Source organism: Myiozetetes cayanensis, unplaced genomic scaffold (genome assembly GCF_022539395.1).
Source record: "Myiozetetes cayanensis isolate MyiCay16 unplaced genomic scaffold, myiCay2020 scf30, whole genome shotgun sequence".
Classification (NCBI taxonomy): Eukaryota; Metazoa; Chordata; class Aves; order Passeriformes; family Tyrannidae; genus Myiozetetes; species Myiozetetes cayanensis.
The window spans coordinates 6501642-6522301 of NW_026087522.1; the positions used below are offsets into that span (position 1 = coordinate 6501642).

General features: G+C 45.8%; 1 protein-coding gene across 6 annotated transcripts in view; it reads left to right on the plus strand.

Annotated features, from left to right (window-relative positions):
• Window positions 1–20660, plus strand: part of CASTOR2 (cytosolic arginine sensor for mTORC1 subunit 2) — a 145947-nt gene that overhangs the window by 83821 nt on the left and 41466 nt on the right. Inside the window, exon 1 of one of the 6 annotated variants that reach the window (XM_050325928.1) lies at window positions 1939–2040. The exons of 4 other annotated variants lie outside the window; for them this stretch is intronic. In XM_050325928.1, coding sequence (XP_050181885.1) covers window positions 1944–2040 — 97 coding nt within the window. In that variant the 5' untranslated portion in view covers window positions 1939–1943. Of the gene's footprint in view, window positions 1–1938; window positions 2041–14688; window positions 14798–20660 lie in introns of those variants that run through there. One more of the 6 variants, XM_050325929.1, reaches the window with a different exon arrangement.

Genomic DNA, 20660 nt, shown 5'->3' on the forward strand with positions numbered 1-20660 from the left:
CATCTTTTGAAAAGGAGTGCAGAGCCCTTTGGAGTACTGCCCTCTCTTCTCTGTTTGATGCAAGTGATCAGTAAAAACTTAGATTCAAAACTTAAGTCATGCAAGCATTTAAAACCAAACTGCATGTTAAATCAACTGACTCCCAGCCGGTGACCACCAATCCTGGTGGCTGCTTTTCTGCTTGCTCTCATTTTTCTAATTAGCACCTCAGCTTCCTATGGAAAATGGAAACCCTTTCCCTAACCTGTGTGTCCTGCAGGGTGGGCAGGTAGAAGCAAAGCCACAGTAGTGCTTCTGGCTCAGGAACCTGTGCTCCCAGCCACCCTCTGGGCTGTGCCTTGTTCTGCGTGGGGATCTCCATAAATTGCAGAAATGAAATGTGGGGTTCAACCCACACTGTCGCTTTCAGGGACGGAAGTGGTGGCTCTGACTAAACAGAACAGTGAGTTTGCTGCCTGTTCCCAGCCAAGCAGTCGTTGGTTCACTGGGCTCCATCTGGTTGCAGAATCCATGGGCAGAGCTTTCCCAGAGCCCCTGTGCTGGGGGGATTTTACACCCTCTAAGTGGTTTCCTTTGGCAGAGTTTAGATGAGCACTGTTTACCCGTTTTCTTTCATACAGAGCAATCTGAAAAACCTTTTAACTAGTGTTATTGTCCATACTCTTATAGAATGGTTTTGGGTTGGAAGGAACAGATCGCCTTGTTCCTTTTTTTCTCCCTATTTTTAAACATTTGCATTTCTGTTGATGAGGATTTGCAGTAATGCAAATATCTCTTGCTGCATCTTGGGAGAGAGTAAACACTGTGGGGGAAGTTCTTTTCTTACAAATAATCATTTATTCCCCCTTATTTGAATGGAAAGCAACACTAATCTTTTAAAACTATCAGCTTAATTCTGTGTTTGTTACCAGTGTAACCTCATGTCCCGGTATCATTCTGGACAATTTGCAAGCTGAGATAAATTAATACATATTGTGCTCAGCACAAGTAGGTAGGGGCCACTAGGTTGGTGAAATATCAGCTCTCCTTACCTAGCCCAGGCAGGTTTCAGTATACCTGGAGATGCAGGTGACATTAATGCAGTCAGACATTAATAAGTCAGATGCTTGTAGCAGCTTGTGTCATGGACTGTGCTATACATGTAATCAATAGGCTATTAAAGAGGCAGCAGGCTCTCTATCACTGGGTGATTTCAAATAATGCATTAAATAAAGCAGGGAATGATCTATAGACTGGCTGTATTTTGCCTGAAGATCTTTCAACCCTGTTTTTTTTTTACTGTCTTCTTGGTGTAACTTACAGATGTACACAGCTCTTGTCACCAAACAAGAACAGTGGTACATTGCATACCATGTAAGTGTAGGAAGAGATGGTTATGCCCCCAGATTCAGCTGTAAAAGCTAGACAGGAATTAGGAGCAGGGCATATTATTCCAGGCTTAAAGACTGAGATCCAGTGAGATGCTTTGCAAGATAATCTGTAGTGGGGACTGGTCCCAGCCCCCAAAGCTGATATTCTGTTCCCCAAATGGAGGTCCTCCTTGCTGGAGCTTGTTTAAATATACATGTCAGTGAAACAGAGCTGGCAAGCCTCTTTGGCTGAGTGCCTATAGCTAATCAGTAGCGATTTCACTGTGAAGCCTTTCAAAGTGTCTGTTTGATTAATGCTTCATATTTTGCAGATCTGAGGCTTTTTATTTTATTCTTAAATTTATTACATATTACTTATACGAGTTAAATATGTTTTAATTCCATCTTAAATACAGTGGGAAAATCTTTACAGTGAAGTTGGCTTTTTTCTTGTTTTGTTTTTTTGTGCAGCAGCAACGTGTTTGCAGAGGCTCATGCTTGGACATGCAGCTGGTTAGTTAGAATTCTTCACAGTCCTGTTGCACTTGCCTGAAAGTCTCTTAAAAGTGAGAAACCAAAGAGCTCTGAAACACCATGGAACTGAACCTCAGTGCATTATGCCTCGAGGCTATGAGGGGTAACCCTGCTGCTCTCACAGGAGAGAGGTTTGGTATGCTAGGCTGTCACAAAGGTATGTGCAGAGAGGCTGGGTGGGAATGGGAATGCATGTTTGGGTCCATTGAGATGACCAGCTGGCTTCCCTGGGCCAGACTTTGAGGATGTCAGAGTGAAACCTGATTTTTACAAGTTCACACAGTCTGTATGCTGCTCCCTTCCTTTTAAATTAAACATCCTTTTCTTTTCCCCTGGCAGGAAGGCCCCCGGGCGCGCTCCCTTTGTGGCTGCGCTGTTTGGGGACAGGCTGTTTGCTGTGACTCACAAGTGCTGCAACAGCAACTGCAGTTGGCTGGTGAATAAACAGTGTCCCTCCATCTGTTCAGCTGTGGATTCCTGAGGATGCCTTTCCCCCCCCCTTTGCATACATGCATAAGCAAGCTACCGCTATCTAAGTAAAGCCATGTCAAGGGATTTAGCAGTTGTGCCATGTTTGCCTGCAGAGCTTTGATCATGAGAAGGGCACTCAGCAGCAGCAACACTGCTACCAATATCGAATGCCTTTATCCTAAGCACCTGGGGCTGGAGACTCAGCAGGGAGGAGCTTCGAAATGAATTAGGAGGCTTTCTCCTGAGAACCATGCACACCTGTCTCAGTTAAGTGTGTTTGCTATTTTCCAGTGCTGCAAGTGGAGAAATCCATGACAAATGCAAGTAAACTTACTGCTTTTGGCACTTGTTTCTCTTAATATTTTCAGTCCTGAATAACAAATGAGCTGTATTCTTTGTGGTTAGCATGGACCATTTGCAGAGCACTGTGGAGCCTCGTGCATCCATGTCTTCACAGCTCAAACAACTTCTCAAGACAGCTTTTCCAGCAAATTGCTTCTTTCTGAAGTTCATTGTTGAAGATCATAATAGCTAGGTGGCAGAAGCCCACAAAAGAACAAGGCAGTATTCCACATGTAATGATATAACTTAGTACATTCAGTAAGTTTTTGTGTGCTATTCCTTCTCGCCCAACTGCACTACTTTAGTCCAAACCTAGCGCTGTTATGCCAGCTAATTCGGTTTTATCCTTTCTTCTTCCTCTTTGTCCTGATTTCCTGGGTTTTTTGCTCATGTTCATAGGAGCAGCCCTGCCAGACTGTCCTTCCACTCTGGGCTGCAGTCACTGCTTTCAGAGCGCTGCTGCAGGAGTAGGATCTTCTGTGTGCCATGACAGCTTTTAAAGCCAAGAAGTCTCTCTCTGCGTTGATGTAGTGCTCTCCAAGGAGCTGCATTTGTGTTTTTTCCTTCTCCACTCTCCCAGGATTGTTTTTGTTCCTGTTTGTGACACCAGGGATGGGTTCAGCACTCTGCCTTCCCATCTAGGCAGCCCAGGGTTTAGTTTATTTATAAACTTGCTGCAAGCACAAGTCAAGGGAGCATCAGTGGCATTTCCAGGTTTGGGGAGGGGGGAGAGAGAAACAACAGAAGGAAGCAGCTTGCTAGCAAAGAAGAGATTATTTGTCAGATTATGTTTTTTGCTCTTTCTGGAATCAGCTCATTTGTTTTAGAGGACCAGCATGAAAAAGGCAGCAGTGCTGGGAGTGCTGTGTTTGTCAGGGAGGCTCTGTGTTGGGATTACAGGAGAACAGAGAGCCCTTGCCTGAGCCTGTAGTGTGACGTGATGTGGGAACTCGTGATGTGCCACTGAACTGATTTTTATTTCTACATTCAGAGTGCCTGCTTCAGCTCTCTTTAGTTTCACAGATAGGAAATAAAGGAAAGGAAATGTTTCTGGCTTTTGGAAACTTTCTTCCTTTTTTTCATGTAGTACACAGTTCAGAAGCAAAAGTCATTGTTGCTCTGTCAGTATGGCTATTAAAAAGAAAAGATAAAAAATATACCAAGGAAGATTTTAAAGGAGTGCCAATGGGCATTGATCTTGCCAGCATATAAAAAATCCCTTCAGTTCTTCCTCAGCGTCTCTTATGTAGTGCTTTCCCCCCACCCCCTTATTTTTGTCTTCTGAGCTATCATCGCTACAAGATAGAGGAAAAAAACCAGTATTGAGAAACCTAGTGTCTGCACAGAATCACAGCCTGTCCCTTTAAACTAGAGAAGCCTTAGTGGAATTTCTATTCTGGGAATAGTTAATTCTGTTTGAGGTTGGGCAAGAGAGAAGCATTCACAGGCTTAGTAACAGTATTTTTACTCCGTTTGGTTTTTCTTCTAAGGATTTGCCTCCCTCATTTGATGTACAATTATTGATCAATCCCCCACTAAGGAGAAGATTTTGGAGAAAAAGAAAGAAAGAAAGAAAGAAAAAACAAAAAGCCTAAAAGGGAGTATTTGTAGCTCGAGTGCTGTTATATAATAGCCATTATGTAATGCCTGTTGGTGTCAACTAAAAATATACTGGAAGATAACTTCCAATTCATTGAAGCATTTAACTAGATTCATCCCAGGGTTTCTGGTTCTGGATTTAGCCCCCTCTGCAGATGTTGAGAAGAGCTTTAAAGTCCTGTAAGCACCTGTTCTGTCTCTTACCCCTCTTCTTCCCCACTCTTGGTTTTTTCTTCTAACTGGTGTTTTAGAAGTGGTAAATGCCTCTTTACGTCATCTCTCTGCACACCCCACTGACCACGCCATCAGTCCACACAGCCTCTCTTTTAATGCTTTGTTCAGCTGAGCTTTAAATGTCCATGGCAGACACTGGATTTCAGGAGAAGCTGAGCATAAAGCGTAGCAGGGATTAGATTTTGCACTTGCTCATGCAGCAGCCATTGAAAACCTAACAGCTTCATAGGCAGTGTTTTATAGGGAGCCCTTCTCCTGTAGCTGAGCTGCAGCTAAAAGTACATTGCCTTTTCCATCCTTAAGCCTCCCCTTGAACTGCCAGCAGGACCTGCCCCCGTACCCAGATGCTTAGCCCAGCTACAGCTGCAGAAATGGAGCAAAGCCCCGAGGTGCCCACACCCAGCCTGGCAGAAGAGGTGTGATGCAGACCGTGGTTTGCCCTTCCTCTCTGTAGCAAAACATCAGTGTGGCTGTGCAGAGCCTGCAGCACCATTCCCAGCTGAAGTGCAGGCTGTGCAGAGCCTGGAGCATTGTTCCCATGGGCAGCCCATGCTGAGCTGTGCTGCGCGATGCAAGTACCTCGTCCAGGGCTCAGGGGCAGTGTCAGCCTCTCTGAGGAAGGGGAGGAGACATCAACTGTGGTCCCCTAGACAGGGTGGGTGTGACAGCTGTAGTCCTTTGGAGATGAGGGGACATGACAGGCTGGTGACAGTAGCAGTGAGCTGCAGTGCTGATAGGGACCCTGCAAGGTTTGTTATTTTGACAAGAGAAGCTCAAATAGTCTTACTGAACAAACTGTGAGGAATAAACCTCTTTATATCCTCATATCCAGGATTCCAGTCTGCATAGAGCCTTACAACACTGTAAATAATGTGATGTGTTGCGGAATTATGCGAGTGCTTTAATTAAAGCCTCACGCTAAGTATGAGGGAGAGGTGAGTAGAACTGTTTCCACCAGAGATGAAGCTGAGCCGTGGCTGAAGCAACTTCACACAGAGGGGTTCAGAAAGCAGGGTTTGGATTCTCATCTTTTGCTGTAACTGATTGAAAGCATTGCCGTTTCTGTTCTTCATTATTGAGAAGTCATGATGCTGTTCTGTGCCCAAGCACTAAGACTGTGGTGTCAATATCAATGGCATAAATCTGTATTCAGGTCTGTCACTATTGTAGATACATCCTATTAACGAGCAGTGGGCAAGGAGACTAATGCCTTCATTGAAGGAGTAAGAGGTGCCATTTTAGGTGAGGAAGGATTGACTGTCCCAACCCTCCAGATCTCTGGTTCAATCCCCAGTGAGATCAGCAAAGGGTTTTGTTTTTCAGAAGAGCAAAGTTTGAGTCTGTCTTCAAGACTTAAGAGAGCATTTGTTTTGCATTAATATACCCAAGAAGCATGTTGTAATTGCATGCAAGCAGTTATGTACAACGTGATGCATTTTGCTCTTGAAGGTGCAGAAGTCATTAGTACCCATAGTAGTTACTGTTGTTACTATTGTTTTATTACAGCAACAGAATGAAGTGTGAATGCAAATAACTCCTGGTTAAATTCGATTGCTTCTGCAGGAACAGAAATGTTGACAAACTAACGAAGGGAAGCAATAGTGCTTGGTGTGTGTATTGGCTTCATGTCAGCCACAGTGACAAGGGTAGTTTTGTTGTGTACAGTTTTAATACAGGGGAAATCCTGATAAGAAAGTAGAACTAGGATTTTAGCTGACAAGTTTTTTTGTCTGCTTTTAACTAAAGCTGCCTGCTTTCTGCCACATGAGTGTGCTTCATGTCCCAGCTCCTGGTTGGATGAAAGATGCCTTTCTGCTGGAAGATGCCTTTGTAGGAAGGGCAGTGGGTAGTGGGTTAAGGCAGGGGATCAGGACATGGAAATCATATCACATATAATCAGATGTCTTAACCTGGTTGTATGTTGATGCTTGTCTCTGGTAGCTGACACTGAGTCATGTGAATGCTAACTCAAAATCACAGCAAACTAGGTGGGTGATAATAATTTAGCACTCTAGGATATGGATTTAGGACTCTAGAGCCTCAGGCCAATATGGTTTGCTTTCTGTGTGGTAAAATGTTGTCTACAGTGCTTATTGCTTTATTTGTATAAAGAGGGAGAGAGAGCCTATGCAAAGGGTTTTTTGCTGACTCTCCATGTCCTTTGCCTGTGTGTCGGATCCCAGATAGCAGAGAGCTGGAGAGAAGAAACACAAAAGCTGTGGAAAAAGGCACCAGTGGCTTTAGTGCTACCTCACTGTCCAGCAAGCACAGTTAGAACAATACCCTCCCTTTGGTGCACTTCCCTCATGCCTCCAGCAGCACATTAACTGAAGATGTGGCTGTAAATATTTTAGTGCCAGAAAAGAACTGGAAGTCTGAAACCTTGACTAGGTAACAAAAGCCCCATGGGAGATGCACAGGAGCAGGCAGCGTGGGACAGATGCTGGCCTGTCAGCTGCCCTTGGGAAGCTGGAAAACATTGCACTGAAGGTCCTCAGTCTGCACTCTCTGTGTGCCTTTAGTGGGGCCAGTCTGGGGAGCTGACTCTGCTGCATCATGATTTTGCATGCTCATGGGCAACATGTGTTGAGAAAAGCACTCATTACATTCTGAATAGGACAAATAAAGCAGGCAGAACTGTATCAGCGATATTGTTGTGTGGGATTGTTATTTAAAACAGTGTTTCATCTGGAAGCTTTGACCAGCTCTTTGACTGGAAATCAGCTGAGTTTGTTACTGTGCTTATGTTTAAATTGTGCTTTCCTTTAAATGTCTTTAGTCTACATCTTGCATTAAAAATGCACTTAATTTTGTGGACAGAAGTTTCCCTGGCTGCTCCTCCTGTACAACTGCTTCACCACCAGATATGCTATAGCCATTAAATCGACCCCTGCGGTGACCTGCATGTCTTCAAGCATTTAAATGAGTTCTGTAAATTAAGCTTTTAGAATTAGTCATTGTAGGTTTGCAGCATCATTGGTGCATTGCCAAGGACCCCAGTTTTGTCACCATGACTACTACTGCAGGGTTACTGAGAAACACGAACTGCAGGAAAGTTTATTAAACCAAAAATTCACGTGCCAGAATGTGAGTGGGTGAGCAGTGACGTGACACCCGCTGCAGCCGGGGGGGGCACCTGGTTGTTGATGCCCAGCACAGCCTGGAGGTAAACCTCCACAGGGGAGAAGATGCTGTTTATCTTCCCAGGGAAAATCACCATCATATGTATTTCTTGTATTATCACTTTGTGCCTGTTCAATAAATAGTGTGCTTTGAGAAAGAAGGTGGGGAGGCAGTGGCAGTGTGTGCTTATTCCCTTAAATACTCTAATCCTCTGGAGATTGTCCCTTCCTGGGAAAGGCTGTCCCCACTGTGGGGTGTGAAGCTGCAGGTGGTCTATCCTGTGATAATTTGGAATGATAAAATTCCCTGTACTGTCTAGTGAGATCAATGGTCATGAATAGTCATGTTTGGGAAATTTTTTTTAAACCTAAGCACTGACAAACAGGAGGCTGTGATTTGCCTCCAGTGGGGAATATACAACACAACTCTTGTCTGCATCTTTAAATATGCCTACCTTGCACAAAGGAAAGCTCCTGGCCCCTGTATTTGCCTTCTTTTCTAGACCTTCTTCAGATGTGTGGGAATTAAGTCTTTAGAAATTAGGCTGCTGGAAACTCCTAAGTGCCATCTCTTCCAGATCTGTGATCTTCTGTCTTTTGAAAACCCATGCCCGTAGCTCTCCTCCCCTTCCCCCAGTGTCTTCTAGGACATGCAAATGTATACGCGTGTTTGCTTGGGAGCTCCTGAAGAGAAAGGGCATTTGGTAGCATCATTTGGTGTGTTTTTCACCATACTGTTGGTATTTGTGGCTCTGTCTCCTGTCCTCTGGCACATTCCTGGACTCTCCTACTGAAACTTTCAACAAGACAGTGCCATAAATCATCAGTTCATTGGCACCTAACGGAAGAAGGGTCCAAGTTTTCAAATGTCTTTTACAGTCCTTGGTGGGAGAAGAATTCCAGGCAGTGGTTCTTAGTTTCTCATCAGCTCTGCAGGCACTTTCTCCTGCCCCGGGTGTACCAGGCAGGAGCAGAGCCCATTCTCAGAGGACTTTTCTGCTCGACACGAATCTACCTTTCCCATCTCACCCCATCCCTCCCCTTTCTGCAGGACCTCTTTGCAGGCCTTGTGGCCGACTGTCTCTGTAAGGCTGGCTGTCCTCTTGGAACATGGGATCCTCCCTGTGCTATTACACCAGCTCTGGGCCACCAGCTTGCCATCTTGGCACAAAGGCCTGCGTGGGTTTTTTGTTTTTGAAAGGGATTCTTTGAATTCAAAGCATAGCAAATTCCTGGTGGAGGCAGCTGACGGATTATGCTTTGCAAGGGCTCTGTGCCTGGGACTTGCTCTTCTGTGGCCCTTCCCTGACCTTCCAGAACAGTGCCAAAAACCTCTGTTGTGGGTTACAGATCAAAAATACGTAAATAGAATGAACCAACCTGCTGGGGTCAAAAAGGGAACAAACATCAGAAGTGATGCCAACTCACATGTGTGGCCTGAAGACACACTGGCTGTCCTACAGGCGTGCTACTCCCTAAAATTGGGACTAGTTGGGAGGAGAGAGCACAGCTGTGTGCTTATGTGTTCTACAGAGCAACATGCCTAGCGATGCATGCAAGCCCATTACACGTTTGTGTGCTCATAGGCCAGCATAACCCTGCTGCTTCCTCAGCTTGGAGGTTTCTCACTTAAACAGTTATGGTTTCCCTCTTATGTATTGTTTTTACCTTTAATTTCCCACAAATGGGCCATCAGGGAGTTCTCCTACTGCTGTCTTTAAGGTTTCCTTCCCCTGAACAAAACTGCTTTTTCAGCAGATTTTCACTTACTTATGCAATAAAGTGCTTGTTCAGGGTCTGTGTGGGTGACTAAATGCTATTTGCTTTCCAGTATCAATCTCTTTCCATATTTGTATTTGTCTTGACTGTTCTAGAGAAGTAGAGGAAAATATGTTTTTACTTCAGAGCTATCTCAATGTAAGTGAATTTTGTGCCTATTTCTTCCGAGGCTGTTTGCACTGATCCCATGGTTAAGGGAGTGGTAATAAAGAAGTAAAATCCTGAGCTATCATAATCCTGTTTGGGTGAACTGGCTGCCTCCAAAGTACACAGCCTGGTGTGGAAAGCAACTCATTTTTAATTACTGCTAATGCTGCTGTTTCAGTAGCACTTAGCGCTGGATTACTCGAGTGCCTGGCTGTCTCAGGAACACCAGTGTTATCCATAGGCAAGTGAGATTTGGACACATGCAGAGCATGCGCCTCTCCACTTGGCTGATTTGAACTGAGTTTGCTGGAGGCAGAGCAAAAATTCTCAAGGATCTATTTTCTGCCATTAATTGTGCAGATGAGCAAGTGGAAAATGGGAAAGGAGTTGTGTCCCTGTTCACCCTTTCCTGCTCCAGGAAAGAGATCCTCTGTTATACATCAAGGGGACTAGGCTTCCTCACATCCATTGCTCCCATTGCATCATGTTCCAGGCAGCAGTGGGAATATGGCTATTGCTGCCTCTTCCTGGCTCTCATCTTCCCCTTTGCTTCAGCCCATTCATCTCTTTGGTTTTTTTTCCCACTGGCAGTTACCATGAAAATAATAGAATCAAATGCTGAAGAAGAGGTGAAATGTTAGAGCATTTCTCGCAACATTGGACCTTGTCCCTCAAGCGGGAATTGCTGGAAGATTTCAGATGCTCCCTTGTAGTGTGATGATGTAATCTGTTAGGGTGTACTCTTGATCTGTCTTGTTCATTGTCACTCAGGGTAATAATTATCCAGACTATTTTACCTTCCAAATTCTTGGCAGCTATTAATCACTCAGCAGCATTCCTGAAAGAAAAAGTTTTGTATCCCCATTATATAAATAAGGAAAGGGAGATGAAGGAGGCAGCACCAAAACTTCATAGAAGTGTCTACCACTCTGGGGTGAGTCTGGTTCAGGGGTTGATATGTAGATGCAGTTTTCAAGGTGCTGAGTCCCAGAGCACTGCTGGGCTGAGTGCAGATCAGGCTCTCTGTGTCCCAGGGTGAGGAGAGGCTTTTGAAAAATTGTCTCAAAATTAGACAGCTGATTTAGAACTTGGATCAGCTTTCCTCCAACTACAAGGCTTGTTTTTATGGGGGACTCTGCAGGGAGACAGGAGATGAGTTCCCAGCACAGCAGCATGGTGGGAGGATGGGCAGCAGTTTTCAGCCTTTCTGCATCATTTCCACAAAGCATGAAGCCAAAGTGTTACCAGCAGCCTGGAATCCTGAGAGAACTCAGATTTTACCAAACACCATCCAACTATGCAGAGGCAAAAAGAAATCCTGCTATCTCCTGTTTGCTTCATTTGCAGCTAACCATTCTATCCTGGCTGGTTTGATCCATGGTTTCTAGCCTGTCCTCCACCTGCATCTTTCTGTATCCTGGCAAAGGAAGTGCTGTGATCAAATGTTAATGCTCAGGAAAATCTGGCTGTGAGCAACAGTGCTCACATCCTGCTATTTAATGTTCCTTGTCATGGGCTGCAGTGATCAGTGACTGGGGCAGGCTGCCTTCTCTCCCCTCCCCATGCCAGCTGCTCTGCAGATCCTGCCACAGTTCTGGCACTGAGATGCTGGGAACTGTGCTGGCCATTGCTATCTCCCTCCTTCCCAGGGCTAAATATCTAGTGTGCCCCATCTCTGATGCTCCTTATCAGGTCTAGCTTTGTTTACTTGCATAATTCCCTCATCATCATCAGCTTAGCATGATTTCAAAGTGTTAAGAGCATCAGTGCCTCAAAGAGTTTTCCAGTAGCTGCCTTGGCCTCAGATTAGATGTAGACATAATAATAATAATAATTCTATTCTATAGAATATAGAATAATAGAAACCCGTTTGGACAGAGAGGGATTTTTGTTCTTCCTGGGTTTATATTAGAAGTATGGAGACTTGTTGGAAAGGAGTAAGGTTTTCTCATGTAGTTGCTTTAATCCTTGTTATGTCTCTGGTATCTGACTTTTTTGTGGTTGATGTTGAGGAATGGCAGAGAAAGCCCCATGTCCCACAACAAAGACCCTGTGTGCTTCCCCAGGTCACAGGAACAGAAAGGGATTCCTGTTGGTCCCTGCAGTTGGGGAACAAGGCCCATCTGAGCAATGTCTTGTTTCTCCTGGGTGAGTCTAGAGATTTGACTGGTTTAAAGAAGGGTCATGGAAGAGGTTACAGTGGAGCCAGCCCCAGTTATCCCTGCTTCCCTCCCTCCTCCTTCTCTGAGAGCAACAGTAATGCCTGTTGCATGTATGGGAGTGTTATGTCAGCACATAGGAAATAATTCCTGCTCCTAATAGTGTAAGGTATAATCAGACCAATATCTTCACAACTTCCTGAAGGATAAAGGATTTTTGGTGTGTGTGCTGCTGAGGATCATGGTTGGAGAGGGCCACCTATCCCCTGTGAGGATGCTCACTCCTCTGAAGGGAGGTGGTCCTGAGCCTTGTTGCAGACCTGGGCAGAGCCCTAACCAAGCTAATGCCTGTCTGAAGAGTTTGCTATGTGGCTAGTTTGCAACTTGTGCCCATCTACATCCTCCCTCACACAGGGAGGATCTGTTTCCAAAGTACTTCTGCCTTGCTTGGAGTGGTGGGTACAGCAGAAAATAGGCTTATGGTCTAACTGTAGAGATATCTTTACTCCTAGACAGAAAAAAAATGTGCTCTGCTTTCCACATTCATACCATATACCCATTCCATGATGCAGTCTCAGCCTCCCCAGCTCCCTTTGTCCACCTTTTGCCTGGTTGCAAAAGCATCCAACAGCCATGTTCATACTTGGACTCAGCCAGTTCCAGGCATTGACTTTTCTGACGACTTTTCTGTCCAGAAAAATTTATTGTTATTCATGCTTGCTCTCACCCTTCCCTCACCATTTCCCCTAAAATTCCCACTCCGCAGCTTGCTGAATAATTTCAAGGTGCTAATTGCCAGTGCTGCAGCTGATCCACTGATCTGGAACATAAACAGTCTCGAGGTAATTTCTGTCTGAGCCAGTGTGGGGTTTACACAAGTGCTGGTGTTTGTTTCCTTGTTTTTTAATTTCCTGCAAAGAAAAGCTTTTGTGTTGCTCTCAACAAGGTGCCTGTGCCTCTGCCTCAGTCAGCGGCTGCTCTGACAGGCCACGTGAGGCTCGAAGAAAATTGACACTAACAATACCCTGTTCTGTGTAATTGAAGTCTATGGCTGGGAATTGAAAGTCCTGCTCAGTCATGTCATGTCCCTGTATCAAAATGGTTAGTCTGGTCCTTGAGGTATCATGTGGCTTCTTTGCCCACCTTTAGTTCTACATTTGAAACAGACTGGGAGCAACTCAGATTCTTTGTCCTGTTGGAAAAAATACGTGTTCTGTTAGATAAATACTTGGAGGCAGAAGTTGCTGGGGTTGCACATCTCTGAGGATTCAGACACCCCTGTCTGTAACAGCTGACAACAAAACCCTGTACTTGGTCGCTGTTGGCCAGTGGGGAATGCATCCTGCACAACAAAGAGTTAATTTTCCTGTGGCTATTGCTTCCAGCAGCCTTAGCAGAGGCTGTGCCTTTGGAGGGGGTGTGGGATGATGTAATGTTAGCAACTCCCTGTGGTGGTGGGAGGAGGGGAGGCAACAAATAAACTCATCTGCATTCATTTTTCTTCCCGGCTTGTACGTGCAGGTTCAGTTTACCTGGAGGACTTGCTTTTGTACTAGTTAAATAAAATCAGTGGTTGTTTTGCTCACCAAGGCAAGGCTGATGCAGCAGTGCTGGCAGGGAGCAGGGCATGGGGCCAGAGGGAGAACCCAGCCTGGTGCTGGTGGGGCTGCACCCTGCATGATGATGAGCTTTGCATCCCATTTCTGGAGGCAGTCTTGTCTCCAGGTGGTGTGTGCATATAAGTAGAAATGAGTACCAGTTGTCTACTGTTGAATCATAAGCAGATTTTGAAAAGTGAAATACAACATAACACCTATCTCCCTCCAGAAAAGCAGCTCCTTCTTCACAGGGTCAGATAAGGTGCCCGTGTCTCAGCCCCCTTTTGATGAAATGCAGCCGCCTGGCTGAGTCTGCTCTAGGGTGGCACTCGCTGGGGGCGGGGAGGGAAGGGGGAAATGTTGGCATTAGTTGCAGTCCTGGTTCCTTTCCGGGCTGGCTGGTAAACCCCATCCCTCTGGCAGAGCTGTTGCTCCTGCAGGAGGGGAACTTTGCTCCCACCACCACCTCGTACCAGGCCTTTGGAGTGGTACTAGCTCAGCTGAGTCAGCCCTTGCTTTAAGGACTTCATCTGTGGAAAAGAAGGATCTGAGTGAGTGTGCAGAGTCCTCACACCTGCATACTTGGTCTTCCAGAAATGGCAAAGATTGATGACATCTCTGGAATAATTTGGCATGTTCCAACCAAGGAAAGATTTTCCCAGTTCAAACACAGTACTGAATATCCCCTCTGTCCATCCACAGATTCACAGATAGAGTAGGGTGAGGTAGAAACGTCTCACAATTTGGAAACTGAGCTTCTGTGAATCCTTTCCCCAGCACCACCCCATGTCACCTGCATGCCTGGCACTGGCAGGGAATGGGAACAGAGCAGAGCTTAGCTGGCAGCTGGGAAGAGATTGGGGGTTTTATGATGATGGGCTCAGATGACAAGTGGCCAGCAGGTGTAATCTTTGTGCTGATGGGTTGGATAGCCAACACACCCAGATTTCTCTCTGGTTTGCCCACAGATGTGCCAGTATGTGTGCACTGCCCTGAAAGTCCCTTTTAAACTGAAGTAATTCTTAGGGTGGAGCCCTGGTGGTCTAGTGGTAAAGGCGCGGCGCTATCACCGCGGAGACCCAGGTTCGATTCCCGGTCAGGGCCACTCCCGGGCAGGTGGGGCTCTTAGCCCTTAAAGGCAACCCACCTACGTCCTGAGGACCTCGCTGCCACCGTCCAAGCTCGCTTGGCCCCGGCAGATGAACCTTAGGATTAAAGGGTGGGCTCAGTTCCACGCACACTGTGTCTCACCTAAAAAATCCAATGCGCAGGCTGGAAGGTGGAAAGACCTTCCCCGGATCTTCGCTCGCGAAGACTGGCCATTATTATTTATTTAATTCTTAGGGCGGTGTTTTGGATCCATTCTGTGGTCTCAGAGCAAGATGGGAACACTCAAAAAATGGACCTGTGTGAACATCTGTCACTGAACACTACTGAAACTGCCTCTGGTCTGACTTGGTGTGGTGAGTCGTGTGTATCCAGAACAGCTCTAGGAGGCAAATCTTCAACTCCACCTCCTTTAACTAGAACAGGGGGAGGCAAGCCTTTAGTAAAACAGCTTCAAAAGTTGGAGAGCTTGATGTTTTCATGTAAAGTTACTGAATGTTAAAAATAGCACTTCTCATTCATTTCCCTGCCTGAGCCCTGTCTGTTATTCTGGATATGACTCAGGATGTACATGGGACTGTCACTGTGGCAGAACACAGGACTGCAGCAGCTATTCGAAGAACAGTGATGTATCTCATGTACCTCCCCAGGACACAGCTTCCCCCAGCTTTTCTGCTTGCCACAACCTTCATGTTAGGCCCAGGTGAAGGACTACAGAGAGTCTGGAAGGCTTCCACAAGGCCAGGAGAAAGCTATCATAGCAAAATCCCTGCCAAGCCCAGTGCACACACTCATCAGATACTAAATACTTGAGCCAGGAAAGAGAGAGAAACAGGACATGAGCTCTTGTGTGTCTTCAGAGATTTGTGCTGAGTGCCTCTGGTGAAGCAGCTTAGGCTGCAGCAGATCTGGTGGATGTACAGAAGAAGATGGCACTGCTTGGTTATGTGGTTAGAGGGGGACAGGCGGAGAATCGAGATGGTATTTCTGACCTCTGCCTGCAGCTAGGCAGCACTTGGTTGTTGAGTTCTGCTCTCTGTCGGGTCGACACAGGGATGCGTATTCTTTGCTTGAAGGTGGAGAAGCTGAGGTTCAGAGGAATATTTGCTGATTTTAAAGGAAATATCTTGTGTTTCACATGTCTCTACTGCAAGGGAACTTGCATTCCAAACACATTCTTTTCCCCCTGGGAAATTGTGCCTTTTCTTCAATGCAAGGGTATCCAGCTGCTCTCCAGATGCAGACCACAGCAGTCACTTGTTCTGGTGGTAGGTTGGAGCCCCAACAGAGGGAGGAAAAGCAACTGCTTGGACTTCTGCAGCTGTTGCTGTTTTCCTGTTTCAGAAGGATAGGAGAGGCATGGACACCCCTCACCTCAGTGGCACAGGCACTGCTGGTCCCTTCTGTGGACATAAGAGGCTTTGGGAAAATGTCATAAAATGAAAATATCAGCACACAAATAAGGGCAGCTGCATCCTTTAAGTGCACCAGGATGGGTGGCCAGGTCACACCTCCTGAGTTTATTCTTGGTGCTGTTACTGTAACACCCAGGAGCCACAATGCTCTGTGGAAATATGCCAACTTTTCACATACTTCTTTAGTGCAAGTGAGAAGGACTTTAGCAACCAAAATACTTAATGTGAAAGGGAAACACAGGTACGGGAAGGGATGTGATGGGCTCAAGGTCACCTCATAAACTAGTGGCTTATGGCTCAAGGTCACCTCATAAGCTAGTAAGGCAGTCCCATCTGGTGAGGCCAGGCCACTGTGATGGACTCACAGCAGCCACCTGCAGCCCTTGCCACTGCCCCAGTATTCCTGCACATGGACTGTCTGGCAGGCACAGGGCATCTGTGAAACAGCCTGCAGCTCTACTTACCCTCAGGCCAATAGCCAGCTAGGAAAGGAGTATAGAAAAGTCTGAAAGAGAGACAGGCTGCATAGGAACAGTGCATTTCTGAACTCAGCACTCTTCTTGCCTCCTGTTCTTACAGCTAGTAAAACCAGCAGAGTTTTAGCTTGCTTTTGATCTTTTTTTTGCATTCACAACAAGCTCCAGCAGTAATATTCAGTTATTTTAGCTCTTCCCCAAAAATGGACCTTTCCGTTTCCTCTGCTTGCCTGTATTCAGGTAGTGGAGAGACCCTGAACAGCTTATGTTGGATGAAAGTCTGGTTTGTCTCTGCAGCCCCAGTGGTGTGCCAGGCGCATTGGATTGCTGGAACTAGCCCAAATTCCTGTCTGCACCCTTAATTGGGAAACAAGGATGGGGATGAGCAGGGAACTCCAGAGGTGTAAATAGATAAGTCAGCCACATGGCGTCACCTGCGCTTTGTGCAAATATAGTTGAGGACATACTGAGCAGAAAGAATAATTTTAATTATCACGTGCTTCTTCCCCAGCTCTGGAACTAGTGTAAATACATTCTCACTTCTGCTTCTTTTAGCAGCCTAGCTAGTAAACTATCCAGGAGGGTGCCATAGCTCAGCATCTACCTCATCTCATTCCTCAAAATCCACAAAGGCTGTGTCCATGTCAGCAGAGATCAGGAGCCTTTTGGCATCTTTTGAGAAAGTGGTGCACATGGTCCCAATAAAGAGAAGCAGCATCACACTGTCCTCCTCCATCATCTCAGGGCATGGACATTGTGCGTGGGAGGTCTTTCTGTAACTGTGCTGTTCATGGTACAAATACACACTTCTGGATCTTGGAGACATCTGTCAGACTTCCCTGTCTCGTGCAGATATGTGGGCAGATGTATAACAGTGGAGAGGCTGCACAGCAGTGTAACCTCCCTTCCCTGAAACTTTTTGTGTGGTTCTTACTTGGGAGCTGCTAGACTGTAGTGCCTGCAGAAGTGGTTGGGGGGGGGGGTGGATAGTGGATGGGGCTGTTTAGGAAAAGTAGTTACTTTGCATTAAAAGTTTCCAGCTGTTTTTAAAAAATTGTCATTTACCCCTGCAAATTGTTTGCAGTGAAGGTTCTGTGGAGATGGCTGAGCTGACACAATGTCTGCTGTAGCTCCTGAGACCGCTGGAAATATCCAGCATTAAATCCCTTGTTGTCTCTGGGTAGGAGCCATTTCTCTATCTTTAAGAGTAGGGCTTGAAAAAATGCCCCAGGTGACCTCAGTGCTCTTGAAAGCAGATTTTTGAGTCTTCTAATTTTTATAAAATATAGATGTGATGAATGTGTTTATCATTTCCCTCCAGTAAAGGGCTTGGAGAACTTGCTTGTGTGTGACTAATAACAGTAGTTTCCATCAGATGGACATGAGACCCAGGGTCACTGTGTGTAATTCCCTATGTATGTAATTTGTCGTATTCACATGAATAGTTGGAAATTCAAACTGGTTGAAGATGGTTCAAGCTAAATTGAATTGAATGGTCAGGACAACATGAGAAAATTGCACTGGGTATGTTCACCGATTCTAATATAAATAAATAGCCTTTAGGGTTAGTTACTCCATAAACTGAAAGAATATCTGTAACAGACAAGGACTTGTATAAGATGAACATCATGCAAGAATCGAGGGAAGATGCATTTGCTTGAGGTCGCTTTGGGAACACTCCTGGAAAGTGTTGGTTTGGGGAGAGTTGGTCTGTGCTGGGTGCTCTGAGCCAGCTGCTCAGAGCTCGGGAATGGGACTTTGGCAGGTTCAGGGTGCTTTTTTTTCCCCTAGAGATCATTCTTGTTTGTTTACTTCTTTTTTTCTTTTTCTTTCTTTTCCTCTGTCTGTTTTTCTGTCTTTTATGGTCTTGATAGTGGAAAGTGAGAGACCTTTGCCTTTCAAACCTATCTGATTATCCCTGGAATAGCACTAGCACCAACAGCTTCCTCCCTCAGTGATAAAGCAGAGATGTTCAAAGAGGTCAGAACAAAACTTCCCAATTCCCTGGGAATTCTAACCCTGTTTTTAGGCATTCAAATCTTTGCCACACGCCCTCTTAGGGCAGAAATCTTCCATGCTGCTTTGCATTAGCTGTGAAGTCCTTCAGTTGTCAGATGTATATAAACCACAGCTGGTTTGCTGGTTCTTTAGAGCAAGATTTAGAAGAAATAGGGGCTTTTACCCACTTTATGAATAGAAAACTTAGGCACAGAAACATTGCAGAGTGTGAGTTTATGAACCTAACAATGTTCTTTTGACAGTTGTGTGAGTGGGATAATACCTAAATAGGAAAATGAGATGACAGGTTTCACACCTTCCCTGTTGAGGGTGCTTGGAATAAAAAAAACCCTAAGTTTTGCATGCTCTGCTAGGAGAAAATGTCAGAAACACAGAAGCACACAGTTAGAGATGGCGAGGTTCCCCAGCTGTGGATCTAGTCCTGCAGGTACCCAGGTTCATCAGGAGCAAATCTGAGATGAAAGAGATGAAAATTGAAGTTCGATGGTCCACTGAGATCCTGGAAAAACCTGCTGTCCCATTTGCTGGCACCACTTGGTATCTAATAAACATGTAGAGCTCTAAAAACCTCTGCTGTGCCCTGGATGAGAGATGTCTCACTGCCAGCTCCCGCCTCTGGGCCTGAGCCTGAGCACACTGTGCACAGAGACCCAGTGCTGCAGACACTGCACTCCTCACGTCACAGGTTGTGTTCACAGAGCTCGCTTCTGTTCCTGCTTCTGGCACAGCATCTCTGGTTGCCCAGAAAGGTGGTGGATACCCCATCCCTGGACATATTCAAGATTAGGGGGCTTGGAGCAACCTGCTCTAGTTGAAACGTCCCCACTCACTGCAGGGAGATTGCAGTAGACGGTCTGTAAAGGTCCCTTCCCACCCAAACCATTCTCTGATGTGATGATCACCTCTGGTATTGCCTGTGAGGAAGGTGGCAGCTGACCAAACCATTAGCATAAATGGAAAAAATTACAAAAGCTGCTTGACTGTGAGCATGCTGACCTCTTCCCAGGATGAGCTCAAGCTTGTTGCCATGTGAGATGCTTTCAGCTGGTTCAGAATTGTGGGATTTTCTTCCTTTCTTGAGCACAGAAGCATTAACTTTCTGGACCTAAGCCAAGCAACGACCTTTCACCTTGCCTGACTATTATGCTTAGATAAGTCCCGTGGTATGGGAATGCTTTGTGGCACTTGGACCAAACTGACATCAAGGACTTTCTGCCTGGTGGCCACCTCACCCTGAACTCCAAACTGCCCAGGGGGCTTGCTTAGAATTTGTGTGGCAGCAGGAATCTTTGCTCCCAGTTATTAAGTGTGAAGCTGGCAACCTACATGTTTTAAGGCCAAAATAAAGGCTGCTTGCATCCGTTGCAAGGTTATGATTTGCCTTGTAACATCCCCAGGATGTTTTTGCTGCCCTGGTGGGGTCCCATGGGGGAAACGCAGTGCTGGGTCACTTTGGCTTGTCCATGCAGCAGAGCAGAGTGAGGAGTAGGACATCCAGCAGCAACAACACTCATGCTTCCAGAGTAGTGAGGACCAGGACACACAAAGGTGGTCATTGGACCAGCTTCAGAGCTCTTTCTGGATTTTAGCACACTTTAGAAACTGATAAATAAACACCTTTATTCTGCTTTATCCCCTTTCTGATATTTTCTGGAAGTGAGAGAAGCAGAGTACTCCATTTCCCAACATTAAAAGAATATTTACTTTGCCTGATTTCTCAAAAGAAATGGGGTTCAGGTGGTTATCTTCCACCCACTCTTCCCTCAAGATTTTGAGCTTACGTGGCCAATTTCCACAGTGCCTGAAAGAATAAAAGTTCCTAAAATGTTTCCTGAGCAGAGATACCCAGTTCAAACACAGGTACTTTATGCAGATGTCAGGGAAACCACCCCAGTGGGTGCTGGCGGTGGGCCCTGTGTGCCCCAGCTCCCCGTGGGCCCGCTGGGGGTTGAGCATTGCAGTCTGCATGGCAGCACCTCTCCAGCCCCTCTGGCATGGTGAAGCCCACAGAGAAGTCAGACACTAGGCTGTGGCTCAGGCTTCATGCCCCCAGATAATCCCTCACTTCATTATGAGATGGGATTTAAAAACTGCAGAGCAGTGAAAAGCTTCTACTGGATGGTAGGAAGAGAACCCCTTAATAAACACAAAAATCCTATTAAAAAATATATATATACATAACTGTGCTGCCACAGTTATTGAGGCATTGGTGACAGCTCTCCTGATTTATCACGACTTTTGCAGTTGGCAGTGCTTTTATTTTTAGTGACTGACCACTGGAGCCCTGCTACTGCAGGAGCCGTTTTCTC